This window comes from Haplochromis burtoni, unplaced genomic scaffold, assembly GCF_018398535.1.
Source record: "Haplochromis burtoni strain Fernald_Lab_line unplaced genomic scaffold, NCSU_Asbu1 Contig_48, whole genome shotgun sequence".
Classification (NCBI taxonomy): domain Eukaryota; kingdom Metazoa; phylum Chordata; class Actinopteri; order Cichliformes; family Cichlidae; genus Haplochromis; species Haplochromis burtoni.
The window spans coordinates 1,632,248-1,653,476 of NW_024582409.1; the positions used below are offsets into that span (position 1 = coordinate 1,632,248).

Sequence of the window (21,229 nt, forward strand, 5' to 3'; positions counted from 1 at the left end):
TGGATGCTTCCCATTTATCTTGTCTGTCAAGTAGAGAGGACATGATAATGAAAGATGAACACTCCAGTGAATGGCTCCCTCTGCCAGCCTACCATATAATGCCAAATAATGGAAACTCTGCTCAATGACCAGAAGTCTGCTAGATCTTGGAACCGTAGGACAAGTGGAGCGCTCACTCAGTTGATATCAGTTAACACAGTACTTATTTATAGCAATGGGGTTTAGGTAAAAGAAACCGTTGCAGAACAAGACACCAAAAAAATAAATAAAACCCAATATTGTCTTAATTTTGTGAAAACTAAGAACATTAAGGGGCGCATGCTTCTTCAGATTTGGAGTCATTAATTTGCATGTCTCCAGTTTAAATGTGTTACATTTGTACAGTACAGGGCCACTTACACTGACCAGCAAACACTTAAATGCACAGCTACCTCCCTCTGCTGGAGGATGGTAAAACTGCAAACTCTACTTGAACTCCCCAAATAATAAAAATCCAACAAATATCAAAACACTATGACAGCAGACACCACTTCCATGTTAAGACTCAGTAAAACGAGGAAGATTATTTAAAAGTTGTAAATATTGACTCCCTCTCCGTATTTAAGACACAGCTCAAAACACATCTGTTTAAACTGGCTTATTCGCTCTAGTGCTGATTTTATCTGTTGTCACGCTCTGTTTTGTAATTTTAACTTATTTTATGTATTTTATGACTATTGTTCCTTTTATTAATTGTGTTTTTGTAAGGTGACCTTGGGTTTCTGAAAGGCGCCCTCAAATAAAATGTATTATTATTATTATTAAAGTTTGTCTCTTAAGTGTCCAATTTTTATTAAAGAGGTTACTGGTTTCACCTAGTTTTCCATTTAATAAGGTAGATACAACTACTCTGGATTTGCATGAACCCTTAAACGCCTGAACCATGAAGTAATTGCCAGAATTGCATTTTTCTTTTTATTGAGAAACTTTAGGGTTTGTGGAAGCTTCTGGCAATTATAAGCATACATACTCCTGCTGCATGGCATGTTCGCGCAATTAATCAAGACTGTTTTTATAATAAAAAAATTTATATTTTTAAAATATATATATTTTGTTTTAACTTAAAAATCTCAAGAACGCAAGCATGATAAACATGTCATTACAGGGCTGACTTGATTGTTTTACTTCATATAAAACAGATTGCATAACGACCACAAATCAGTGGGCAAAGGACAAATATTAAGTTCAAGTTTTGGGAAGTTTGTAAGGCAATGCAATTTTACATGTATTTACATATTTGTCCAAACAAGTAGACATCTAAAACTACTTTGTTTGTACCCCTCTGTATGCATGGTAAGTGTACATATAGACAAACTTGCTCCATGCTTTTGCAAGCATGTCTGGAGTTAATGCAGCTGCTCCTGTTATACAACCTACTGGTAACTGCGTGAAACACACGAAACCCCTTTTTCTGACAGTGTGTGTAGCGATCATCAGCAGAGGACCCCTGTGGGATTAAATCACTTTGAAATTGGTACACCCTGCAGTTAAGACGTGCCATGAAGCAAAAACTCATTTTGAAAGTAAGTTTTCAAACTAACAATGAATTACATATTTGAAGAAAAACTTGAACAAAGGAGTCATTTAAGTATTTATTCATAAAGTATTGTATTTACATTGCATAGAGTAAATATTTCCTTAGATATATGACAAGGTGTTCTAAGCAAGAAATTTCCTCAACTCTCAAGTGACCTACGTTTAAAAGCTTGTTAGGAATAGGTGCGCATAAAAAACAAAACAAAAAAAAGATGATAATCAAATTCAGATTTTATGAAAGTATCCTGGGAGAACTTGCAGAACAATTCCCAGTGTCCTCAACAGGCCGGGACAAGTGCAATACCACACAAGCACAGAGCATTGCCACCTCTCCCAACCTGCACAGAAAGGGATCACTTCTGATAGATTATTTTCAGTTCTATGATCAGTTTTGCATGGATTTGCACAGCAGTACATTTAAAAGCTGAAAGCAAACCAGCAAAACTAACCAGAGACCCACGTGCATAAGCTACCCCTGCAGTTTTCCCAAGACGACGCAGTCTAGGAGTACTTGAAGTGCTCACATTGCAGTAGAATTTAAACAGTAAGAAGACTACCTGCACTATAAGCACTTTAATACTACTGAAACCTTGTCTTTACATTATTGACAGAGGTGCACTGGAAACCAGACTGTGACTGTTCTTTCATAGACGATGCGCAAAGAGGATTTGGATGGAAACGCAGGCCACCGTCAGTTTTGCATAGATTTGCACAACTTATTTCTTCTTGCAGCGCAACTACGCAAAACTAACGGAGGACAGCCACAATTAAGATTAAGAGTGTCCATGCAAATATACTTCAAAAAACCCAAACTCTCACTCTCACATGTATGCATACAGAGATACATGGCAGATGAGAGTCCCAGCCCCTTATGCCAGAAGGAGCACTTAGGGCAGTAGGTGCTAGTCTACTTCACTATCTGCACTAGATGCACCTTAGCATAAGTACTAGTAGTAGTCACATTTTGCCAGGTAACAATTTTTTAAGACTCCTCTCCTCATACATAAAGTCAAATAAAAATACAAAAACAAATCAGCAGCTGCTCCAATTCTGTGCACTTTTCCACAGTGACAGGATATACAACATCTAACAACCATTTAGCATGTTTGCTTCTTACACAGCTGCTTTGCTCCAGAACATCAGGGGGGCTGAGCCTCACAGCAAGACGACAAGGTCTTGCCAGATGTCTATTTACAAGTGTATGTGGATTCAGTCTACTTAGGACTTGCAACATAAAGGCTGTGTTTGTGAACAAGTCAGCTTCCTTCAGTTAATATTATCAGAAGAGTGCTGAAAGTGCCTTCACTGCAGTAGAATTGAACAAAACTACCTGCACTGTAAGCACTTTGGCACTACAGTGACTGTAAACTGCTCGTGTGACGTTCTCCTCACAGACTGCATTACTGTGCCTTTAAAGCCACAGTGACGACTGCCCAGGAGACAGATGTGAATGGGGTTCTGTAGGGATAAATAAGATGTAGCATTAACAGTAGGAATAACAAAAAAGATACACAAAGACATTGTACAAGAAAGTTTATACCCAACTCAAGCCTAACATTTATCAGTTTGTGGTTTACCAAATGTTAGAGGTTAGCTGCAGTTTGACAAGTTTTGACGTAGGTAATTTTCTCTAATAAAAATTCAAAAGATCAAACTCAGTATACAGTAACGATCTCATACATCTGCAGAGTCTTGACAAAGTTGAACGGGCAAAGAGTACTGTGATTAGTGTGGTGTATGAACTCACTCAGAAAAGACATTTCCCTCCCAACTAGAATGGTCCTTGTAAGGCTAAACTTCATGACGATTTTTAGGGGTCAAGATATTATAAACCCTTTTAGGAATTAGGTTTTTTTAAGTTGCTGGAGAAATCATTAATTTAATTACACAAATACATGCACATTTATTGAGTGCTTAAATTGTCCTTGTAAATCCTGGACAATTATTCGCCATCTCTGCACATATTTTGAGGTTCCATGAAAGACTTTCCCCCTCTGTATGCACACCCCACTCACTTTCAATCGTTGCATTAATATAACGTTCAGGACATTCTGCAAAAACTGTTATTCAAGAGTAGCTATACACCATGCGTCCGTTGACCCCCCCCCCCCCCCCAAACCCAAAACTCTGTTCCAATTAATCTCAAGCAGCCAAGCTTCCCGTATGGCAATCGAGATGATAGCGTCAGAGACGCCAATAACCTCGAACACCTTAAAGCTAAATGATAAATCAGGAGTCTGAACCGGGACTGTTCATGGATACCAACACTTGTACTCCAGCCACATTTCTGTACCCCTCCCCCACCCGCTAACATGGCGCCCAGGAGTCCACAGTTTAAAAAAAAAAAAAAAAAAAACAAAAACCCTAATAGCCACTGCAAGAACAGCACATGGGACTACATCGACGATGTTACAGTGTCCGTGCACACACAAGCAGCTAAAACTGGCCGCACGTGAGGCGTTCGCTTATAATGACTAGTCTGTGGACCACGCGTGAGACCGCAACTGCTCCAAACTTAAAACGCAGAATCCAGCACACAAGCTAGTAGTTACGCGAGGGCTCCATCAAAACAGTCTGCTGTAAGCATGCGCTAGCCAAACAGGCTAACGCGTGCAGCTTGCTAGTGTGTTTAGATAATTATCCAATTAAAGTTTGTTCACCTATCAGTATTCCTTAAAGACAACACTTAACCCAATACCCTAGTAATCTCACGAAGTATGCTGGTAATGTTTGGATATTAGCTTCCACTCCCCGTCCACTTCTAAGCATTGTATTGCCCCTTGTCTTAGCCAACTTAGTTATTTCAGTATGGCTAACTCACACATGCTAATTAGAGATCAGTACACGTGCTCCCAGGTGCTTGTAAACCCCGACAGCGGCGTTTGAATAAACATAAGAGAGCCCGCGCAGCTAGTGACAATTATGTTATTATTATGAAATCACAATGTTTTTATTGGCATATTAGCGTTAGCTGCTAACTCGGCAGCTCGCGGGATAGCAAAGGCGCGCGGCCTGCTAGAACCCCATGTGCTGCTGCTGCTTTGTTCTGGAGGCACTTTTAAATGTACACCACCGCAACCCGAAATGACTGAAAACTTAAAAATTCTACAAACAGACGGCAGACAGCGCGGGCACGTGTGTCTACAACTTGGGGCTTTTGCCAAAATTTTTAGCGGTTATTTAATTTTATCGTTTTACGAGTGTGGACCACTTCCCCGAGGTACCGACAAGAGGTGCAACAGCAGCGGCAACACATGCTTTTCAAATCTCCCTCATTCTCCTGCCATGGAGGAGAGGTTGCCATGCGCTCCTACAACATTTGTTTTTAAAAATGCGGAAACTTGACCATTAAAACGCTTTCTTCTCCCCTCCTCGCATATACGTTAGAGCGCACACACGTACCGAAGTCAACCCAGCGCATTTCACTTTCCCGACGTTTACCGCATCTCCCAAAAAAGGCTAACAACAGGTTTCTTGCCAACAACACGCGCCTTATAAGACACTAAAAAAATCCACCATCTTCACTCACTTGTTCAGACTTACCGTTTACCCAGTTTCTTGGACATCTGCAAAATTTAAAAAAAAAAGAACACAGACTTCACAGATTAAACATCGGCTAAGACGTGTAACCCCCTCCAAAAAGTGCACAACCATGTGCTACTATTATGATTTGCTAGGATTTTGGGAATCGTAGTAAGATTGCGAAAGTGGCGCGAGTAGACTCTCCTTTTAACCATGTGGTGAATGAAGGGCGGTTCCCAGCCAGCGTAGCGGAGCCTCAACTCCTTCATTAGCATAAATCCTCTACTTCCTCTCCAAGTGGGACTCTGAAGTTTCCTCACTTAATTCATATATTGTAGCTATACATACAAAGGTGGTCACATAGATAAGCCGTTTCAATAAGGGAAAATATATCAAATTGCCTCCCATTATAATCACTGGACGGGACGCCTTAAGGCTCTCTAAGTTGATTTTGGTGATGTTTACACGTGGAATAAAAATGTTTTATGAAATTTAATACATTCTTAAAATAATTCGATCTAACGAAAAATAAATGTATTCTATTTGTTTAAACTGGATGATAGTATACGTCTGTGTGCTAAATCTGTTTACTACATAAAACGTATTATTTGGGGAATTTTCTGGGATGGCTTTTCAGATTTGTAGCTGACCAGAATTTGACGCAGTGTAACCAAAACAGAACCTTAGAAATTAAACGAATAATAATGATGATACAATTTTTCGACTTTCCATGTTTTAGTTTTTTTTTGTTTTGTTTTTGATTTGACATTATTTACAATATTAGATAAATTTAAAAAAATATTATAATAGATTTATATCTTTAGTTTAATGAAAGACTATACCACCATGCTTCTGTATACAATTGAACTGTAACATTTAGTAACATAAAAATATTCATTAATGTCAGCAACAAGTTTTACAAAGGGAATCCAAAGGCCACCTACATGGCTCAGTGTCTTTTGCTGGGGCTATACCTTCTCAAAGGACATAAGAAGTGTTCCCAGCAGAAATGAGAGAATTGTCTTGCACATAGGTCAGTGTAGTTCACCTCTAACCCCTGGATTCATTCATGTGTGAAGTCACACAATGGAGGCACAGATTTTGAAGTTGCCCTTTCTGCTCAAACAGAAGAGAAATGCAAATGTTAATTTCAGTGACAGAAAGCATTGCATTGAAAACATATGAACGATTATGATGTTGCACTTTAATGAAAAAAACAACAACAAATAAAATAGATACAATAACTATTTCAAAGAGGTGTAAGTCTCACTTTAACTGTTATTTCTGTGACATATTTAACATTTCCTAAAATTCACTTTGAGGATTCAAAAAACAAACAAGCAAACAAAAACATGGGGGTGGCAACATTACAAATCAATCTTTTATTTTGTTAACAGTGTTTTTTTGCAGGCATAGAATGGATACAGCATATAGTGGAAATCTTCAAAAACTAACAACAGCAACAACTGTTGTTTAAAATCGAGGTGTTTGAAGAGAATATGTAGAATCTCATGTGGTAAAAATGTGACAGTGAGCTTGCCTAAGTGTAATAAAACTAAACTAAAACACTTAGAATTTACTCACCACAATTTTATAATTAAACTGAATCTTAGACAGTTTTAGTGTTAGGAATGAATCTTTCACAGAAAGAAGTTGTGTTGCATTTAAGAGAAAGAAAAACATCAAAACCAGATATTTTTCTATTCAACCAACTTTTATGTTTTTTTTTTTTAAATCAAATTGATTAGATTGGTCATTTTCATTATCTGTAAAACGCAAACAATTCAAGTTAACTGAACATGAATTGTTTGCTGTTTTAAAATAAATTAACAAATTTATTAATAAAAGAATAAAATTTTGAAACAACAGTAAGGAGGAGCAAGACAGGATCTATAGAGTGAAAAACTTAAAGACTTCAAATGGCAGCGAGTGTCTGTGCCCTTACATATCTTCTGATATACAACTTGTTTTAGACTTGGGCAGTACATTTTGGAATTAAGAAATTATTATGTGTAGAAATATTAGAATAAACACACTTGAATAAAATATGGGACATCTAAACAGGACAATAATAATTAACGTTGGTCATACCTAAATAAACAGAAAGGGAAAAAGAAAAGAAAAAAATTGATAGATTTTAAAAATAAAACATGTTTTACAGTATAACCTAGTTTGATAGCTCAGCTTCTCACACAACAAATACGAAAAAGAGTTACCCCTTTTTTCTTAATATTTTGCTTCCAATGAATTAAATGCCAGGTTTTCTGAAGATATGCTAAAAATTTTCTTTGAACATTGGATGTTTTTATTCATTTTCAGTTCCGTCCTGAATCGTTCCAACATAAAAAAAAAAGTTACCAAACTCTAAGGCTGAAGCAGTTTTGTATCTACAAAAAACAGACAACTTAGCAAAGAACTTTTAAATTGTTCTTCTGCATCTTCTTTACTAGAAGCCTGTCAAAAAACACAGAATGTGTTCCCATTTTTTTTGTTGAATTATAAATATGAAAAAAATCTATAAATAATATCTGCCATATAAAAACATAAAATATAAAATAGTATTTTTGCACTAACAAGTTGACTCCCAAAGAGCTTGGAACACAAAAGAAGAAGTGGCAGGCCTTAAAAATGTTAGAGCAGATGAACAGTACATGAAAGTTATGTAATTAACAAATAAGAAAAAAAAAATAGTCCAAGTTATGTTGACGCATAAAGTTAGTCTTACCAAATACTGACTTTCAAGCTCTTTCCCATTTCCTAGCAACGAATTAAAAAACAAGGTAGCTCAAGACCTTTGCACAGTACTGTAACCATTGAATCAACATAAAATATAAAAGTAATTATCACAAAAATTGTTGTATATCTACATTGTTTCTTAGTTCCAGAATCACATTTATTTATGTACTACTGGGTACTGATGTAAAATAAGATTTAAACATGAATGGTTTTTATGGTATGCGAACATCTTAGGTTAGGTAGGGTGTTTTTTTGTTTTGATCAAATGTAATAATTATTATTAATTAGTTTCAGTTAACACAACTTGTGTTATTGCTGATGTGTTCTCATTGCGGCTCGTTGAATGAGTAGTTTTGAACCTACCCAGCTGCCATAGGTCACACGCTGCTCTCCACGGAAGTTAGATCAACCTGCCATAATAATATCATATAGTCAGACACGGTACTTTTACAGGCAATTATTATTAAATCTAAGGATTAAATTAAAATGCGGCGTGCTAATACAGTGCTCTATATTTCAAATTGATGTATTAATTTGTTTTAGAATATGTATGCGTATAACAATGTAGCTGATAATGTAAAGTTTATTTTATTTTGAAAATCAAATTCACGAGTTCCGGTGGGGTTGCCGTAGGTCTGTCAGAAGAGTCGTTCTAACAGACTAATGCTGTGTGTTCCTGCCATGATTTCTTGAGGTTTCTCACCGTTGCACGTGTTGCTTTTGGATCGTAAAAGGTCAGTTCAACGATCTGGTTAAAATACATACAGATTTGTGCACTTTTAGTTTAGTGTAGTTTAAATTAGCATCGTGTTTCCTGCTGTCTCATTCTAAAACGTGTCTGACCTCTGTTGGTTTACAGATGGACAGACTACTTTAACATGTAAATCTCTAAATAATTTAGGTTTATCGTTTAGTTTAAACTGTAATTTTAAGAGAGAAATATCATGTATTGTAGTCAGTCTCGGAAAGAGCTACAAAGTGCATTATTATAGCCACCATAACAAAAAAATAGTGTATGTCACGATTGACAAGCAGCTTTATGTTTGTATCTAAAGTTTCAACCTTTAAAAACTAACAAGGAAGCTCATCTGTATGAATCTTTATCTTTTTAATTGTGGTTTTAATACAAACAATGTATAATTTATTCATTTGTAAGATATGTTTTTGCTTGGCACATTACTTGACTTGGCACATGACTTTTGTTTTGCTGTATTTTGCTATGTTTTCTAGTGTGGTACACCCATGGCTACCTGTGTGGTGTGTCGCTGGATGCCCAGGCTACGCCACCTCCCAGGCCTGAGAAAAGGCTTTGCCAGGGCTCAGCATGCGTATATCAAACCAGAGGATGAAGCTGATGATCTGGAGGAAAAGAGAATCTTGTCGCAGCACAATGGAGTATGTTTAGAAGGTTACAGGCTCCGTTACAGCCCTTCTTCATATCATCACTCTGCATTGAACTCTGCAGCCTCCCATAGCCAAACAGACAACGATGAAGATGAGCAGTGTCTACCCACTCTCGCACCTTCTTTCTGGCAACGGAGCAATCGCTACAGTGTGAGTTGCTCACGACACCTCTCCAGCTCAAAGAACACTCTTCTGGACTTGGCTTTCAATAAAAGCTCTGAACCAGAGATCCCCTCAGCGTCCTCTTACCAGAGAAAACCTGTACTACCAGATGTTAAAGTAGAGACGCGTGCCTTCCACAAATGCAGACCAGAGTATGCCTCAATGAGCCTAGACCTTAACCAAAGACCTCACCCACTCAAATGGGAGGAGGCAATGCAGCTGCTCCAAAAAGTGGCTGTTTTAAAGGGCAGCATGAAAGCATCTGATGTGTCTCAGTTTCTTTTGGAGCTCAGTCGATTGCACCCAGACAAGATGCCGTTAGTGAGGAGTGACCAGCGCTTCATCATGCTCCTCCGATATTCCGTGGAACACCTTCGCCACTTTACTCAACTTCAGCTGCTGGAGGTGCTGCAGTCATTTGTGTGGCTGGGCATGCCCTCTGCCCACGCTGTACTCGAACTGTACGAGACTGAGCTGAGTTGCCGGTCCAGTCAGATGACTTTGCATCAGTTGATTTTAGCTGCTGATTTGTGGCGCTGTATAGGGAAGCAGGCACCTCAGTTCCTACTGCACCTCTATGACTCTGTTCGTCTGCATCTGGGACAATTGGGCGTGCCCGAGCTGGTCCAACTGTTGTATATATTGGGAGAGGGTAGGCAGTGTCCAAAAGACTTGATCCGTCCTCTGGAGCAGCTTCTCATGCATCATTTGCTACAATTGCGACCTGAGGAGGTTGGTGTTATATGCTTAGGACTCTTTAAATCCCAAACTTCAATATCTGAGAGTGCAGTAACTCGCATTGTCGATAAGGCACTCTCTTTTGTGAAGGAGATGAGCGACTTTGCCATGGTGAATGTGTTGAAGTACTTGCGTTTCAGTTATTTATATCACAGGGCATGGCTGGAGGCCATGGCAGAGGAAGTTCCTAAGCGTGCCCACAGAATGGGTGTCAAGGGGCTAATGCACGTGGTACTGACCTGTTCTGCTCTTCATTACAGTAATGACAGTATCCTTACTGCTGTCGCTGACAGAGTACCCTTGCTAGTGCCACACTGCAGAAGTAAAGACTCATGCAAACTCTTGTGGGCTTATGGCACATTAGGGTTTCTCCCATCACGGAGTCCAAGCTTCTATCCAAGTCTTACAGAATCCCTGAGGCAAAGGAAAGCTGAATTTCAACGATACCCAGAGCATCTGCTCACTGGTCTTTTAGGCTTGGCCTTTGTCTCACAGTTCCCAGAGGACCTAATTGCATTAGCCTTGAGCCCTGATTTTATCAACTTAGCACTGAAATGCACACAGCTTGAGCTGAAGAAGGATTTGTTCACTTTAGATGGAGTTGTAGCTTTGGAGTTGCCTCAGTGGACTGGCCCTCGACTGAGCAATGAACTTCGAGATGAGGTTACAGAAATGCTGTGGACGTTTGCTCAGTCAGATGTGTGCCAGAAACCTGAGGTTCAGGAGGCAGAATCTGCTCTGAAAGATCTGCTTGGTGGAGAGGAGTTTGTATGTAAAAGAATGATCCTTCCCCATACTCGCTCCATTGACCTGGAAGTGCACCTCAACTCCACTGGGCAGCCTGTACCTGTGAACCAAGCATCTCTAGAACAAAGCTCATCCACATTTCCTTCTAATCAGGGTTGGGGGAAATTAAATGTAGGAGTTACAATAACTGATGAACTTTTAGCACAGTTGATAAATAAAAACAACAACACAAAATCGCCTTTGGCTCAATCACCTAAAGTGAAGACTACATCTCTTCAAAGATTACGGCCCGATGAAAGTGGGAGACTCTTTGACACAGTGCTAGACTTGACCACTGATATTATAGAAACTCTGACCAAACCCAGTCACCTTGGGTCTTCTCGCAAGGACTCCAATGAGATAGTCAAAATTGCCGTACAGGTCTCGAACAGGAACCACTTCTGCTCCCAGTCACAGCAGCTCCTGGGACTTCATGCCATGAAGAGAAGGCAGTTAAAGATAGCAGGCTATAGGGTTGTAGAGCTTAGTTATCAAGAGTGGTTTCCATTGCTGAGGAAAAGCAGAGCCGAAAAGCTGGCATATCTGCACTGCAAACTCTACGACAATCTATAATGGAGCTCAGACCTGTAAGAGCCACAGTGAAGTGGAGAAAATATGGAGTCCGTTGCAAACTATATAACCATCAGGCTTCTGGAAAATCTTTACAGTGTGCAAAATATCTGCACATTGCAGAATAAAAGATGTTTTGTATTGCAAAGATGTTTTTTTGTTGAGATTTTTGTAAAAATATATTTTTACATTTACATTTCAAGACTGTAAAAACTTGACATGAAAACTAAAGCATCAGCTTTTCAATGCCTGGCTGTAGTATAAAATACATTTAACATTTGTATGTTCTTGTGTGTTTACTTAAATGTTAAGCTTTTCCTGATTCAAATCAATGATGATAGTCTTTTCAGAGGTCAGTTTTTCTATCTCAAGTGTGAACCTGCCCAGTTTGCACATTAAATATGTCACTGTGAATACGGAATTAAAGGCAATGCTTGTTTAGGAATCTGTATTACGACACCTGGAAAGCCAAAACTTGTTATATAACTTAATAAAGACAGGATTAAAATGGGATGCCACAACCTTTTAGCAAATGAAAACCAAAAATAACAGCATTTTATGTCTAACATGTTTTTTCAAATTCAAACATGGATCTGGGTCTTCTTTCATTTCCTTAGCAAAGCTAACATGCTTGCATGTTCTGCTCATGCAAGCAGCTTGTTTATTCAAGACCATTGTGACAGTGAATTAAAGTGTTCAAGGATTCAAGGGTTTTTATTGTCATTTCAACACATCTGTTCACATGAGGTCAAACAGAATTTTAGGTCCCATTTAAAGCCAACAAGAATAAATACACAACAGGAGAAATACATACAAAAACAAATGCTAGAAACATTTACAGTGTAAATTAAGTGGAAACAAAAACATGACAGTAGGAAATTCAGCTATGATTCATTCATCATGTGGGCGATGTCATTATCTTTTGCATCTTTGGTGAGTTTTTTTAAAGAACGCCTCATGTTGGATATCATTTTCTATAATGTTGTAGTTCAACTTTAAAAAAAACAACAACTTTAAAGTAAAATTTAAACAAAGTTCAAAAGATTAACAAGACAAACTGGCATCATTAAATGATGATGGACCTAAACTGTCAATAAAATACACTTTATTTTTTGAAAGTGAGTGAAGACCTTGAATGAAATTAACCTGTATGGATAGAACATTAAGTACAGTTATGTAAAAGATGAGTAAGTCAAAATGTATAGCCTTTAGCTGCTCAGCAATTGCTTAATAACTATGAAATCAACTATATTCACTTGCTTTTAAGCCACGATTTGTGCAACCACCTTCCTGATTGGCTTAAAAACGACATTTTAGAGTAGTAGGATACACCATTCTTAAGCATTTGCCCATTAATATGAAGAATTAATGTAAATCTGGCACTGCTTGGAATTTTCAGCCAGTGTTACCTAATAAATAAGTTTGAGTCTACAAGTCATAAACTAGTCACATAGCCACTAAACCTGGGAAATTATTCCTAATAGAACTCATGTTCTCAAATTCAGCTACTTTTGACTCCTCCGAGCTATCCTAAAATGGCTTTGCTCCGCAGGTCATGTTTGTTATTATGTTTTTTTTTAAGGATGAAAGAAATTGTTAGAACTATTTTCTGTGACACCTTTTCTTGCCTTGTAGCTGTAAACACAAAGTGGTGTAGCAGTAGTACAGAGTTGCTTGTGGAACAGATTTTTTTATTGCAGAGTTTTTACATTCCTGTTTTCTTTGCTTGTAACTCAAGAGTGTGTTTGCTACTGACAGTATGGCATTTCAATGCAATTTCCTAAATCCCACTCATGGAAAAACACTGTATGCATCACTTTTCACGGTTAAAAATTATTAATAAAACATGAATAAATTGTGAGTATTTTCATATTGGATATATGTTGTACGAATTTGCAAGTTGATTCCTGCAATCTATTGACATGCATGGAAAGCAGTGCAATGCCGGAAATCATCCCGTTTTTGCTTACATATCAGTGTCTAGGAACATGATAAAAAAAAGCTGAAATGAGCCCTTGTGTGGTGAGACTGCAGGTGTGCTGACCATTCTTAAAATGTTTGTTCCTTCCCGTTCTATCTCTCCTTTTCTTTGTGGCTCCCTGAAGATGTTGTTGGTGCTTTAATCTTGCCAGCTGCCCTAAACAAAAAGCCGCTTCAAGGACTCTTTGTTGGACAGTGCCAAAAAGAAAGGCAAAAAACCTCCACAGCTGGTTGAAATATTTTAACAGTAATAATTCCCAGATGCACTGAGCAGATTTAAAATTGAAGTGTGTGATTATCTGAAGTTTTCCGCTTCAGGAATTAAGGGGGAAAACAGAATAAACCTGAAGTGAAGCTCAGGCCACAAGCAAGTGCCCTAATTCCTTTCTCTCTCATTCTGTCACATCCTTTAAGTCACTTGCTGGGGAGAGAAGAGTGATATGGGGTGACAGGGGCAGAAATGAGCACTATAAAAGACAAATTCAATCAACTCTACATCTGTCTGCATGTGTGGGAGCACTTGATGATGTCCCAGGAGGAGCTGGAGGACGCAGCAGGCCACTCTTATGCCACTGCCTCCTGCAGGGGGAATTAGAAGTGAATGAATGGAGGGAGAGCATTGTGCTATGCCTGAAACTTGCCAGCAGAGAGCATTCTTCCCTTAGGAAACATCACATTCTGACAGAGTAGCAATCGTGCAATATTTCCATGGCAGCTTGATATTTTTGAGCATTTGAATATTTGCAAGACACTCACATTAAATAAATAATTAAAATACAATGTGTGCATGTCATAAGATCACTGGAAACACAATTTTAAAGTTAAAATAACACACAAGGAAAATGTATTTACATTCGATCAACAGCACATAGTGCTTATAACAATATACCCAATCTACACACCCATCAAAGATAAAAGAAGCACATTCAAAGGGAGTTGCTGTTCTGTCATAAGGTAGAGAGGAGTCAATAAATACCTTCCCTTTTCTTCACAGATCTGAAAAAACTATAAAGAGAATTCACATTTTGGGACTTTCAAGTCAGTGCCATGCCCGCAGCTACAAATTTCACAGTTCTGGGGTTGCAGGAAGCATGCTTTTGAAGTTGATATGATTCAGTTTCTCATTTAGCACCATTTTCTCTGGATTCAAACGTAACTCATTGGATAGTCAAATAAATCCTTTATCCATCTAAGGAGATAACGAAAATAATGTTTTCAGGTTAACCCTAACCAGTGCAAACGTGTTTCAGAAATAGGCGCTCTCTGCCACAGAGACACAGTTTAATAGATTGTGTGGAAAAAGTACAATTATTATCATCTTAGATTGGATGATTATGCACAATGAATTCTGAGTAACAGTCAAAGCAAAGTGATAAAAATTCTCCTATTTCTTTCTTCATATCTCACCAATAACAAGATATTTATTGAGTCATTACCCTGCTATAAACAAAAGTAAGTAAAGAGAGAATAATCATTAGGCTTAGACACTTTTCAAATGCAACCAGTATTTCAGCAGTTAATCGAGGAGGCTCTGGTAGAGTGAATGCTCTCTCAGTAATCCCGTCTTATTTGCATTTCAATTCTTTTCCTTTTCTCAACCTAATCCATTGCAGTCTGAAAGTAGCCTAAGCTCCATCAACATTTCTTAACTTATCTCAACATAGGCATAGTACTCTCTGTCTGCTATAATTCCTTAATTTACCTTTCAGTATAAACAGACAAATCCTAGTGTCACATATTCTTTAAAAATTGATGAATTACCTTACAGTTACTAGCCAAGGGAGAAATCTATTTCATAGACTCCAGTCTTGAATTGTCTCCTTGACATTGTCAAGTGAGGGGAATAGGTGTGGATTAACCAGATATATGCAAATGATTTCCCCTGCGGCGTTATGTCAAATGATCCCCATCACAGTTTTGAAAGGACTAAATACTGCCTGTGTCTTAAGTGTTTCTGTATCACTCTCTCTCACTGTCACTTCCTTTCTGACCTCTTCAGTGTTCAATAGCACGTGTGGCTCCTTGCCTTTAAGATTCCAAACACATAGACTGCGCTTAACCAACTGCTTCAGGAACACGGCTGATAGGGAGTGTTTGCATTCCCCCCTCGTCTCAGCTGCTATTGATAGACCTTAAAAAAAAGTGAACGAGGTGAGGGTTTGCTGCTTGGCTCCACATTTATTAGGAGATAAATGTTTTCGCCTGAAGAACACGGTGAATTTTGTTTGATGTGTGGTGTAATTTTCTTTATTTTCTCTTTATTTTTATTTATTTATTTCGTTTTTATCCCTAAGAAAATAAAGAGAATGTTTTTCATGGGCTATACAAGCTTTAATCCATGCAATTGCACGAGCCAGCACTGGCCCACGGACCATCTTAAATCGTCCCCAGGAATATTCTAAAACTGAAGCAAAACAACCCTTCAAAAAATCTATAAGAAGCCTGATTATGATAAGAAATCCTGAGACTAATGAATGATGCTATACTCAAATCCACTCCACTGTTTTTCTCATCCACCTGTGTAACAGTCACAGAACTGACAAGATGTAGCCTAATTTAATTGCTGATATAGATGGATGGTTTTTATGTTGTTCAACATTGTTTTATATCGTCATTGTAGCTATATTCCACGTTATGCTCTTTTACACAATGTGTGGCTCTAATTTTACTTTAGCTATGTCAGTATGGCCCTCTGGTAAAATGTATATTTCCCATCTCTGCTTTAGTTTCACATGGACAGAGAAAAATAATCACTAAACAAGAGGTGATACTATTCTGTTTCAGCCTTTGACATGACAAAGCTCTGGGATGCTACGATTTCTATTAGGTCAGTTTCTCATGTATGGTGGTAGCAGTTAGTTGTTCCTTTCCAAAGAAAAAGATTGCAAGTAGCCCAAGAAAAGATCCATCATGACTAGAAGGGCCTTTACAAGGAAACAGTTGAACAAGAGAAGCAAAACAATGATAATATGCAGCTTGGTTATTCAGTTCAAAAGTTCATCGGGAATAAACATTTGCAAAAAAACCTCCTGTAATTAAAGCATATGCTGTTGCAATTAAAATCTCCTTGATCATACAGCAGGGACTATTTTTAGCAAGCTTGTAAAAAAGCGTAAGGTACTGGGGGAAAATGGTTCTTTGTTTCAATGCTAATTAATATTATTTGTCTTCCTCCCTGTGAGAGATAAGTTCAAGATGACACTTGCGCAAACAGAGTTGCATAAGCACAACGCTGTCCCTCTACACTCATCACTTGGTCACACAGATCATTACAGCGCAAAGCAGGATTGATGCAAGCTCACAAAGTCAGTGGAACTGTACAGCAGAGTCACTGTAATACAGTCGCACCATGGCATTTGCAAAGGGGTCATGGCATTATAAAACTTCGTAATCATGCAAATTCTGGCTGGCACGTCACAAAGAATTTCAAGGTCAGTTTTGGTTTACTGCACTGCAACGGCCCTGAAAGTTTTTTTTGTTTTTGTTTTTTGTTAATAAAGCGATTTCAAATCCCCATTTTAATACCATTTATGTAAACACTGATGAAGATTGCCACTTTATGGGTGTAAAATTGGCTACCCACACACAAATGATTACAACAAAGTGATAGACATAGCCTATATTTTGTGAATGATGTGACAAAAGCCGGTGTCTTTCTTATCAAAAAAGCATGCAGCTCATGGTTTGTTCAAGTTCCTCTAGAAATAAAAATAGTCTTGGAACCACACATGCTCCTAAGTCATCATATATTCAGCAGCTTGTTACCAAGTATGCCTGTCTGCCTTTTGGCACGAAGCAGGTAGTGCACAGATGACTGTTGCTGCAGGAACCAAGGGTGAGGAGAGCAGTCAGTGAGCTGAGAGATCCAAAAAATTTCCTTTGACCTGAGGGGAACTGGAGACTGGTTATAATTATCTATTGGTGTGACATCTTTTATATTACATGTAGCCTTTTATTTTTATTGTTAATATAAAACATAGATAACTGCGGTGTGAATAATGAACAAAAAAAGCATTAAAGCCAATTGAGTCAATTAAAAAAATATTCGTTTGGAACACCAGATTTTGTGAGTTCTTTAACTGCCACAAGGTAAAAGACATTTTCATTTGTTGCTTTTGAACAATGAAATCATAAAGCCTTAAGCAATATCTACAAATCCAAGAGCTTATAAGCTTCACATTGAATTAAAAGACTGATGTATTTTTTACGTGGTTATATGGGTTCAGTTATTCTCTTTCAATTAACAGGGCCTAAAAACTTTCAACAACAGCTGAGTCACAGCACTGAAACTTCAGCCTGACACATATCAGGATTCAGGCTGCTTATCGTGCAAGATGGGTGAAGGTGAGAAGAGAAACGGCTGCAACAAACAGAACAGGAGTTGCAATTTTGGCACGAATCAATGACACCCTTACTTTGGGCGCATTAAGCAAAAGCTCAGTGCACCAACAGCTTATACACAAGGATAAAGATCACTTGCAGGTTTTAAGTATCAAAGTCCTTGAGAGATGTTCAAAAGTCAATGAAATTACCAATTAATTATTTATGTGCAAAATGTCCTACCAAATACTACTCATCACTACGGTATCATACACATTCAAGTTGAAACTCTTGAACTTTGCAGCAATGTTCTTATTTTGAAAATCTGTCAACAAAATCTCTGTTGTTGTGAGTTGGTTCAAAGTTGCCACGTAAAGGATTCAGATAAAGGATGTGAAGGAATCATATACCATTCACATGCCATCTGTTTAACTAGCCAGTGCATTTATCACCATTACTGCTTCTAAATGTGACATTTCTGGTGTCCCATTTGGGCACTTTGACTGAAGAGGTATACATTTTACAATTTACAGTTTTAAATAAATGCTGAAATACTGAAGGCACTTTGTCGCCAAAATATAATGAATGCTGATACCCAAAAGCTTGTGTGCCATTTATCTTTTTGACAAACTTGAACTCCATTTATGTCATGTGTGTTGAAGTCAGTGACAATTTCTGGACCCAGTATATTTAAGGTGGCTGAGTTGAAGATGAAACGGGACTGGCAGAGCTCACAGGGCTGATGGTGGTGGCAGGAGTCACCATGACAAGGAAGGAAGAGGAGCAGAAGAACTGAGACTTGGGAAGAGGACAGAAGCTGTCACTATGTGGAGAAGCTTGGCTGGACTGGCAGGTGAGGTGGTGGAGTAATCTAACAGAATTGTTCAAATGTAAAAAGAAAAAAAGAACAGAAGAAAATGAATCAAGACAAGCAGAAAGACCTGCAGTTTCTATCACTTAGCCAGGAAGAAGCAGAGAGTGACTGAAATGCTGAGTTAGATATACTGCCGGTGATGAGTTAATGAGAATCAAGATACATGGGAGAAGTTTTCTGTCAGTGTTTTCTGCCAAGAGCACTTGGAAGGTTTGACTCTTGTTTTTAAAGTATTTTTAAAGTTCATCTTAGCACACTTAAAAATGACTGTAGTAACTGTTGCAATGATAATGCATTTTAGTATTATTTGTCTTTGTCCCTAAGGAGTCACAACAGAAGGCTGCACCTCTCTGAGCCTGAGTTCTTTCTGTTAAAAGGCAGTTTTTCCTTCCCACTGTTGCGAAGTGCTTGTAAAGGCAGCTTTCTTGCCACTTTGCTTTTGGTCCAGGTGTGTGGCAGTCTAGTTTTTCCACTGTGTGTACTGTAAAATGTTTACTTTATTTGCTTGATGTTTTGGTGTACTGCCTCTGTGTGGTTAAGAAGCAGAAATCATTCCGTGCATGTTTCTCATCTGCTTTGCTGCAAATAGTTCTTTAACTTGCTTTGGGAAATTCTGGGACACATGATGGGGCCTTTGCCTCAGGCTTGCTAACTAAAGGGTCCACTGACAAACCAACCCATTAAATTGAATCTGCAATTATTCTCCTGAATTATTCTTAGAAACTACAATGAGCCATCCAAGTAATTTGATTGCTTTTGAAAGAAACATTGCAATACGAATTCAGTTGAATTAATGTTTGCAGAGATGTAATGGATTGAACATGTTTGCTAGCAGCATATGCTATTATTTATGTTCTTAAAAATTATTTATGGCATAAAACCCCTGATGCTAAGAGCAATTTATTAACCATGCTTGTTTTATTAATATATATATAAATGCAATGCACTATATGAATGGCAGCATCATTATTATCATTGGGAGCTGCCTAAAAATGTCCTGTCAGTAGTGTAGTAGATTAGTATATTAGAATTTTTAATTTTAATTTTAATTTTTATAAGTTAGTTAAGAATGCTGCACAATTGCTGTGCAAAAGATACCGTTCTAAAAACTGGAATATAATTTAAAAAGTGAAAAGTTTTAAATATTATTTGAAAAAAACATTTAAAAAGGTTTTTGGCAGGAAGACCTCAGGGCACAGTTCCCCCACTAACAGTAATAGGGAAAGTTGAAGGGAGTGCCATGGCTATGACTCACATAGAGAGAGAGAAAAAGCAATGCAGGGAAACAAAACAAGAGACAAAAGGAAAGGGATTACAGAGGACACAGAGGCAGAGAGGGGGATGTACAACTAGCGATAATCACTGTGACTGTAAATATTAATGCTGTCATAAATAGAAGGGGGAAATGCCACATAGTGATGATGAAATGTTGCAACATCATGAACTGAAGCAAACATAGAACCCTGAAAGTTTAATCCTACATGTCTGTGATATAAAACCCTTTTCTCTGTTCTCGGCTTCAATGGATGAGCTGTTTGGACTTCAACTTGTGTTTGCATGAGGATAGAATTACAACATCACAAAAGCATCACGGTTATCTGTCTCATGCAATGCACAGGTATATTATTCTTTAGTGGTCCACCACAGATTAATGAACATGCAACCTTTGAGAGGAAATTAAACTTGTCCGCATGCTTTTAAGCATAAGGAAACAATCTTCTGCTTGATGGAAATTCATATTTTAGCATGTAATTATACCCCAGTAACCCTAATAGGCACATTTAAAGTGATGCGCTAACAATTGCGTAATGATTAATTATATTATCTTTAACACTGAGGGATCAGGTATTGAGATGTGCAAGGGGGGTAATTACAGAGACAGAGCAGCACACTAATAAACACACACTTGAAAACGCTACACCCACCGCTGCTGGTTAATGAATTCTGTCCTTGCTTGCATTATATCATCAAGAAGTATGCTGCCGTAGACAGTTGATGAAAGGGCTAGTGGAATTTAAAATCTTTCCAGTGTTCCAACTTCTATTCATAAATAAGTGATGAGTTGTACATTGTAGCGCATTCACATTGCTTTGACAATTGCAAAACATTGTGCTCTGCTGCACATTATTGAAGAGCCTTTCCGTTTCATGACCTTGACGTTGTGAGAAATAGAGGATGTAAAGTGTGAGAGTGTATTGTATTGTCGGTGCAGCTCCGTTAAAGGGTAGCCTCAGTTAAATCAAAAACAAGTTGCTTCCTTCCTGAATTATATCCACCTTATCGCCTGATGGCAAGCAATGACTAATGGGTGTTTTGAATGAAGTGGTGTGCAAGAAGGACAATTTTTTTTCCTGCAGTGCAACAGTGGGTGCCAGAATGTTACTGTCGTACTGGAAAATAAATAATGAATAAAATGAGTGGTCAGTCAGCAAAAAGGCCAAAGTGAGCAGTAAATAAGAGGATATAGCAAAAGGGGGGGACAGGTGTCACGACACAACAACAAAACATAAAAAAGGAAGATTTACATTCAAAAAAGAGATTGAAAAAATAATTTTAGGTTAG

The 21,229-nt window shown here is 38.0% G+C and overlaps 1 protein-coding gene and 1 long non-coding RNA gene across 2 annotated transcripts; one reads left to right on the forward strand and one right to left on the reverse strand.

The window, feature by feature from the left end:
- Nucleotides 1-1,618: 1,618 nt before the first annotated feature.
- LOC102294036 lies at nucleotides 1,619-5,401 on the reverse strand. Its single transcript, XR_315731.2, has 2 exons — nucleotides 5,119-5,401; nucleotides 1,619-3,033 (listed from the first exon to the last, which is right to left on the reverse strand). It is a non-coding gene; the product is annotated as an uncharacterized LOC102294036 (long non-coding RNA).
- A 3,055-nt stretch (nucleotides 5,402-8,456) lies between these two features.
- LOC102293741 (FAST kinase domain-containing protein 5, mitochondrial) lies at nucleotides 8,457-11,821 on the forward strand. The gene is made up of 2 exons (XM_005921399.2): nucleotides 8,457-8,567; nucleotides 9,064-11,821. The coding sequence occupies exon 2, from the start codon at nucleotides 9,076-9,078 to the stop codon at nucleotides 11,494-11,496; it is 2,421 nt and encodes an 806-aa protein (XP_005921461.1). The 5' UTR covers nucleotides 8,457-8,567; nucleotides 9,064-9,075; the 3' UTR covers nucleotides 11,497-11,821.
- The last annotated feature ends 9,408 nt before the right edge of the window (nucleotides 11,822-21,229 follow it).

Coding starts and splice junctions, on each gene's coding strand:
- LOC102293741 (XM_005921399.2), top strand. CDS start 9,076: ATGGCTACCTGTGTGGTGTGTCGCTGGATGCCCAGGCTACGCCACCTC.